The sequence below is a fragment of the Eumetopias jubatus genome, unplaced genomic scaffold, assembly GCF_037043125.1.
Source record: "Eumetopias jubatus isolate StellerSeaLion01/CBP00866 unplaced genomic scaffold, mEumJub1_p1.0 scaffold_8, whole genome shotgun sequence".
Classification (NCBI taxonomy): Eukaryota; Metazoa; Chordata; class Mammalia; order Carnivora; family Otariidae; genus Eumetopias; species Eumetopias jubatus.
Window position 1 is genome coordinate 7,302,708 of NW_028274814.1, and position 7,622 is coordinate 7,310,329.

Below are 7,622 nucleotides of genomic sequence, written 5' to 3' on the forward strand. Positions count from 1 at the left end.
CACACGTGAAAGCAGGATGGATAAGGAGCAAGAAGTCTTTTAACCTTCGAGCTACAGAACTACTGTAATTTGGTCTGGAGCTCAAAGTGGAGATGAGGGTCGGAACTCCATCAGGTGGCAATTTCGGTGAACTTTCTTATCTAGACGGTTTTGGATAGTTAGATCACAATTCTCTGGCTCCCTCAAAAAGCAACACACCTAAAACTCAACACCCTTTATAAACTGTAAGCCATGCGTGCGAGAACTGCCATTCTCAAAAAGCACAATACGAATGCCGTCATTTATTAAAATGTGTATTTATTCCATAGCCTACTTTGTACGGGGCTGTGGCCTATTAATTATTAAATAATCTAGGTACTCGTTTTTAGACTAATCATTTCGACTCGGATTCTTCCATGACCTTGGCGACTGCATCTGTCTTAAGTGACCCAAATTATGCTTATCATAAAATAATCCCCCAAATATGCACACACACAATCCTTTAACACTCGTAAAAGAAAACCCCATACTCAAATATGCAGACTAGAGGTTCATTTTTAAGCAGAAGTTTCAAATATACAAAAGAATTGGGAGAAAAAAAAAAGAATCCTACATGGCAAATGCGTCTCACGTTTAGGATAACAAACACCTATTTGGGGGGAAAAGCACACAAATGTGGCATGGGTTTAAGTTCAGGCTGAGCAGTGTTGCCAGACAGAAGGTCCTGCAGGAGTGAAAACACTGTTACTTAATCAGTGACTGAAGTCAATGTGGAGAGCAGGGGGCCCTAGTGTTCTTTAAATCTCAGTTGATACAAATAATCTTCACTATTGAAACCCTTTCTAAACATTGAGAAGAAAAAAAAATGCGTGAAGTAAAGTTTGAAAACTAGGAGCATGATAGGATCAAGTTTGGCGAATCTGGGATCCAAAACATTTAATCTGGTCTGAGACAAAGTCAACTGATAAATTAATCAACAGTAAAAGTAGACAGTGACTAACTTGAACTACGAGAGGAAGTTTCGTTTAGCAGTTTTGGTTTGGTTTTTCTTTTTTGGTTGGAGGTAGACACATTTTAAAAAGCATTTCAGAGCAACTGGATTAAGTTGATGAATTATTACCTTTGCTCATAAGGCAGCTCTAGACACTGATCCATCACATCCGACCTAGTATAAAGAAGTTTAAGATTTCTCTTAGAATAATCCTGGTTTTTAGCTTTCACCTAACAAAAACATGTGGGTAAGACACTGAACGATGGGCAGGACACATTTAGAAATTCTCCACACTGTAAGAAAACTACAAATATGCATGTAAGGATAAACAAGATCTTGGTCTTGTTTAAAAACAAAAAACAAAACAAAACAAAAACAAAAAAAAAAAAATCAAGCCAAATCCTACAGTTGAGCCCTTACTATGAGCGACAACAGATCTTCATTTGTATAATTAACATTTAGTTTCTTATGCGTCCCACTTAGTTTTTAATTTATGACAAGACACCGCTAAATTTCAGACAAAATATATATATATATTTTTAAATCTTTACAATAAATCAAGATGTTGGAGCTTACATAGAGCACATTTTAGTTTATTTAGGTACTCGATTTCAGCTCGCTCAGATGCAAATAACCCTGGTAACAGTGTGTACGTAGTCTTCTCGTTGCTTTTTATCATTTTTAAAGCAAATAATACATTTGACCGTATTTAAAGAGTCTGTGCAAATAATCCTTCAGAAGAAATAGCCAAGATTCTGTTTGCAGAGGTCGTTCTGTCTCTCGAAGGTGAGTCCGTGAGTTCGTTTTTCTTCAGATAAAGTGCTCCTGTCCAGCAGAACCCCACGCCTTCCAGCGCCCACAAACTTCGGTTCGGGGTCAGCCCCCGTCATACGAACTCCAGCTTCCCGTGCCCACTGTACATGCCCCAGTGGACGAGCGAGAGGATCTTCTCGTTGCTGAGGTCCGCTTGTCTCATCTTGTCACAGGTCACACAGCAGTTCTCATGGCCGCTTACTGGCACCATGCACTCCAAGTCTAACTTGGCTACCTGCCCCTTTTTGGAATGGTGTCCATGGAAGCTGTAGTGCAAACGGGACAGCATCTGCTGCCGCTGATCCTGCAGTCTCTTGTTCTCACTTCGGAGCATCCTCAAGGCCAACATGATCAGCAATACCAGGATCAGGCCGCCGGCGATGGGCACGGCGATCACGGCTGCCCGGAACCACAGCTCTTTGGAGGAAGTCAGCTCCTGCACTTTGGTGATGAGGTTCCTGCTGCCGTCGAGCTGATGGCGGTTTCCTTGTCCTAGAGCAACACAAACGCGTGAGCAGACCGTGGTAAGCCCTCCCGCAGGGGTTTATGATCATCTATCCATCTGCAACAAGGCCCCCCATGAGAAAGCAGCTTGCGGTGAAATCAACAGTATTTACAAAATACATGTTGCCAAGCGATGCAAAGATCAGCTTCCAAGAACAGTCCGTTTAGGGACTGTCGTTCCTGAACAGTAAGGGTCCTCTGGGTCTTCCAAATGTGGGAAAACCAGGCAAAACCTATTATGCAGACAAACATCTCATGCTCAGGCCAACATAAAAGCTACTAGATAGAGATGCATCTTTGCATCCAGCCATGCCTCTCCCTCTGGTGTCTCTAATTACATTAACAACAAAATCAATAGCAGACATACAAAGTCGAGGCTGCCGCCGGCCTACAGAACAGGCTGGCGTCCTGGGGAGAGGGGGCTTCTACCTACCTGAGGCCTCCCCCTTGGGAGGGGCGAGCACATCGTGCAGCCCTCGGTAATTGCACATATCTTCGTGACAGCATTCCAATGTAGGCATGGTGGTGCCAGAGTGGTTTCGGGCCTGTGTGGCTTGGCAAATGTCTGCTGTGCTTGCGAGAGAATCCAGGCAGCCATGGGTGAGCGGGGAGTTTGTGTTCTGAGGATCAAGAAGCCTAGAGAAGCAGGCGCTCAGCTCCGACTTACACATATAGCCAGTTGCCACGCAGTGGGCAGCATCACAGTAGCATCTGATTTCACCTGAAGACAATGGGAAACTGCATCAAATGCCTTCCGAGACCAGATAAATCTTCTACCTGGGCAACTGCTCAACCTCAAGATCAGAGGCACGAACTTTTAGAACAGTCAGCTGAGTGCCAGCTCAGTGGTCAGCTGTGGCAGCCCCAGGTCGACTTGGGAGAGCCCTCTGTGCAAGCCAGTGCTTAAATTTCAACCCAGTGAAACGTAATTTTAGAAACGTATTAACCCCAACAGCAAAGAATCAAAGTTCGATGGCGATTTCTGAGAAGTTTAGCGAGTCGTTCAAAATATTACTTCTGGATTTGAAGGGAAAGAATCATCACAAGAACTTCTCCTACCATCAGGTAAATTAAGCTGTTTATTCATTTTAATCCTACGTGACCATACAACATAAAAATGCTAGGCTTTTTGATTTTGTCAGTATAAATATTTGATCGGAACTACTGAATTGTTTACTACCTTAAAGGGCTGTGCCAAGATTTAAGAGCTTTAGCTAACACCTTATAAAGTTATTAACTAGAAACACAACAATCTAGAAATTGCTCCGGTCAGGAGGTTTTAAAACTATGAAACTGGGCAGCTATTTGCAACCTCTCTAGAAAAGGCAAACTTTGCCTATAAAGATCTTTTCATGCAGAGGAGCTTTTAGTCAGTATATTGTAAAACAGGAACTAGGCAGTTTACAATTAGTGGTTTGCTTGCCAAAGTCAATTTCTTTCAGCCCAAATGGAAAGTCATAAAACTGGGGGGGGGGGGCGGCGGGTGAGGAGGGGAGGCGGGTGTAAAACGGCAAAGCTAACTTCTCCCCTTAACTCCCCAGTTTTACATGTAATTTAACATGGGATCTAAAAGGGGAAACACTGAAACTGAAAATCCTCTGCTGGTTGCATGAAAAATCCTTAAGGAAACCTCAAATTTTTCTCCAGGAAGTGATTAAAAGTTTCCTTTATAAAACTTATCTGGGGAATTGCAAGTTGCTGGTAACATTTTGCAGCAATGCATGCTCTGAGGCTTTCAGCATCCATCTCTAGTTGAAATGATCTGGGTCTCAGACCTATCACTAATAACCGTATCTGACCCCGTGGACTGGTCACTATCAGATACCACAACTAAAGCTACTGTAAACGGGACTGAGGCACACACCTCTTCCCAGCTTCCCAATCAGAAGTTCTGGGTAGTTCCTGAAACCTCTGCTCTGAAATTAAACACCAGGGACTGTGGTTTTATAGACCTCTCCCTACCCTCTCCTTTCTTCTTCCTCCTCCTCTCAGTGAATGTGAACCCCTGAGTAAGGTGTCTCATTTAATTATCTGTCCAAATTCCAGGCCACTGTATGGTATGCTCGGTTTTCATCAGACGCTGCTAATGCTTTCGTTCTAAAAAAACCTACCAGCTAATTAGATCTTTGGCAATCTGAGTTTAACCATCCAAAGCTGGAGGTCCCGCTCTAGCCTCAATCGGCGAGCTCCCTGTCCCTGTCGCGGTCTGGGCTGAAGTCCCTTCCCCAGGAAGACTTTCAAGCTGGAACCTTGCTTTTTAGAGGTTCTCTCTCCTCTTTCCAAGCTTACTTGATTTTTTTGCACAAAGCTCACCAGTCCAACGTGGTGATGAATATGTATCCCTAGCCTGACAAATCCCATAGACAGATTTAAAGTAGAAATAAAACAGATTCAAAGTCCATTTTGATCCTATTCGCCTCAGACCGAGCACAGAAAAAGAGCACTGAATGGAAAAGGAAAAAGAGTAAAATGTTTATGAGAGCCTATTTAAAATACTGTATTTTCAATGACCTAAAACAGTCTAATAAAATTTTGACAGGTAACTACGAAAGTTCTAACAACTTTTTTTTTAATTGGAGCCACATTTCAACAAGTTGAATGGACTTTTGTATTACTGTATTAAAACTATATTTCTGTCGTTTCATAAAGTTTCTTCCTGTGGCATGCAAAAGGCCCAGAAAGGGGACTGGTATTTGGAAACAGTGAACAATGCTCTTCTGTTTCCCCCCCTTTCTTGTTACTGTATGTAGTGATTAAACAAAAATGTCTGCTTTAGTCAAGATGGCTACAGGAGAGACTGCTGGCTTCTTTTAAAGCTTTTGAAGTCCGCAGCAGTCAGAAATCTCTGATCCCCTAATTATATCATTATCAGGCACATAGTTTCGGTATCTGTGACTTCATGTCAGCCTCAGTCCCTCCCTGTTCTGTCGGCCTTTGATAGGGCCAGGAGGCTCCCCTCTGCAGGCTACCAGGGCTGTTATTTAGGGTTAATTACACCCTTCCTTCCAAAATAAATAAATACTGTAGCACATCATCCTTGCTGGGCTAGCTTATCCTTTAACCTCATGCCTGCTACATGGCAATTAGAGAAAGGGAGAGGGAGTGCAAAAGCTAAATAACGCTTCCCATTAAAAAATATATATATATATCTGTTCACAGAACAGTAGGTAGAGTTCATGGCGGGGGAGGCGCGGGAATCCTTGAAATCTAGGAGTTTGGGTTATTTCGACCTAAAAGGCGAAAGCCGGCAGGGGAAAAAAAGAAACCGACCTTCTTTTTCTTTTTCTTTCTTTCCTTTTTTTTTTTTTTTTTTGGTAGTAGTGTGTAAACTCTGAGCTGAGTGGGAAATGGGACCGCTGACAGAGCCTACCCCTCCCAGCCCGAGAAGCCACACAGCACAACTCCTGCACACGGAGACACACACTTGGGGCACCCCTCACAGGGAGGCACGCACACTCGCTGGCTCACAAAGACACTCAGAGATACACACCGAAGGCACACGCGCGGACGGAGTCACACTTGGAGACGCGCGGGGACAGCCCGCACTCCAACCCCGCGCAGCGGCGAGCAGGGTCCGCGGTTTGGCGCGGCCGCCTCCGCCCGCAGGGTGCGGAGGGCGGCTGCGTCCCGGCGCGCACAACGGCCCCGCTCCCCGGCTGCAAACGTTCAGAAGTTCGCCACGGACAGACTTACAAAAACATTTTGACAACCACTTGCCCCGAGGTCTGACTCCACCTCCACGCGCCGGCCCCGGGACACCCAAGGGGGCGGCCGCGAAGCCACCGCCGCGACTTCTAAGAACAGGCAACTTGTCGCGACCTGCGGGCTCCAGCGCGGGAGGAAACCTCGCCCGCCGCTAACAAAGCCTTGGCAGCAGCCTTCAAAGGCCCGCGGCGGCGCGGCCGCCCCGGGACCCCCGCGCGCCCCTCCCCGGAGAGCCCGGGCCCCGGCCGGCCGGCGGGCACCCACCTTTAGTGAGCAGCACGGCCATGGCGCAGAGTTCGAGCTGCAGCCAGATGAAGATGTAGCTGGAATGGCGATCCATTGACGCCCCCCACAGCCGCGGCGCCCCCGCCGGCTCCCGGAGCCGCGGCGCAACTGCAGCCTACGGCTCCCGGAGCGCGCAGTGCATGGGGGCTCCCCGGGGCGGCGGGCGCCGTCAGCGACCGGGCGAGGGGCCGGGCCGCGGCCGGAGCATGGAGCGCGGCTGGAGGGGCGCCGAGGAGCCCAGAGGACTTTCGCGGCCCGCCTCTGCGGCCACCGGGCTCCTTCGCTCCGTTCGGTGCCGCGGTCCCGGGTGGGCTACCGGCCTCGTTCCCCCTCAGCCGGGCCACTCTGCGAAGGGAGAAGCTCCCCGAGCGCGCGCAGAGACCGCCAGCAGCGAGCTCCTGCCTGCACCCGCCTCTGCCGGCCCGGGTCCGCGCCGCTGTAAATAGCGCCCCGCGCCGGGAGCCGGCCAGACTCCGCCCCGCCCCCGACCCCCGCCCCGGCAGCGCCAGCGCCGTCCGATTGGCCGCCAGGCTCCAGTCAATCATCTCCGCAGCCAGGAGGCGGGCCCAGAGGGGGCCCGGGAGGGACCTGCCCCGCGGCTCTTAGCGGCGCCGGCGTCTGGGGCTGCGGGCGGCGAGGTTGCTGTCTCCCGCGCTCCCCCTCGCGGAGGCCTGCGCGTCCGTGACCTGCGCGAGGTGCGGGTCGATCCCCGCCGCCGGGTCTCTGGCACTCGCCTCCGGGACCCTCACAACTCAGACTTCGCCGGCGTCCCCAGCCCGTGGCTACTTTTTTGTTGCCCCCGAAACACGCGGGGGACCGAGGGGTCGCTTGCGGAAGTCTTCCGGGGCCACGCTGCGCGCTTTAGGAACCCCAGGGACAAGTGGCGGTCCCCCGGCGTGCGCCATCTGCCAAGGCGCCCCTGCCGAGCCCTACCCGCTCGCGTGTGGCCTAGGAGGGGGTTCCGTCGGGAGCCCGGAAGCGGGGCGGCCGGGGGCTGGGGTCTGCTTTCAGCCTTCCCCCCCTCCTCCCGCCCCGCCTCAGCGGATCCGCCTCCACCCGCCCGCCCTGTGATCAATAAAGCCCAGACAGACAGACTGTTGATCAGTGGGAGCCGCTAAGTTCTCCTGGGTAGACCGGGGACGAGTAGCCGGCTAGAGACACTTAACGAAAATTAGCAAATCCAAAAGCACCCGGCGCCAGCGAGACGACACAGGCCGAGACTGACACTCAATTAACCACCCCCCAAACAATCGCAGGCAAACACACCGGCTGACCCTGATCAATATCAGCCCCGCAGTGATCTCCTTTCTGAGATACTAATTCGTTTATTAGAACTTGCAGGGCT

At 49.9% G+C, this 7,622-nt stretch overlaps 1 protein-coding gene across 1 annotated transcript; it reads right to left on the minus strand.

Annotated features, from left to right (window-relative positions):
* Nucleotides 1-1,856: 1,856 nt before the first annotated feature.
* Nucleotides 1,857-6,332, minus strand: BAMBI (BMP and activin membrane bound inhibitor). The gene is made up of 3 exons (XM_028120949.2): nucleotides 6,257-6,332; nucleotides 2,721-3,008; nucleotides 1,857-2,275 (listed from the first exon to the last, which is right to left on the minus strand). Exons 1-3 carry the CDS (start codon nucleotides 6,330-6,332, stop codon nucleotides 1,857-1,859), a joined length of 783 nt encoding a protein of 260 aa, XP_027976750.1.
* Between the last annotated feature and the right edge of the window lie 1,290 nt (nucleotides 6,333-7,622).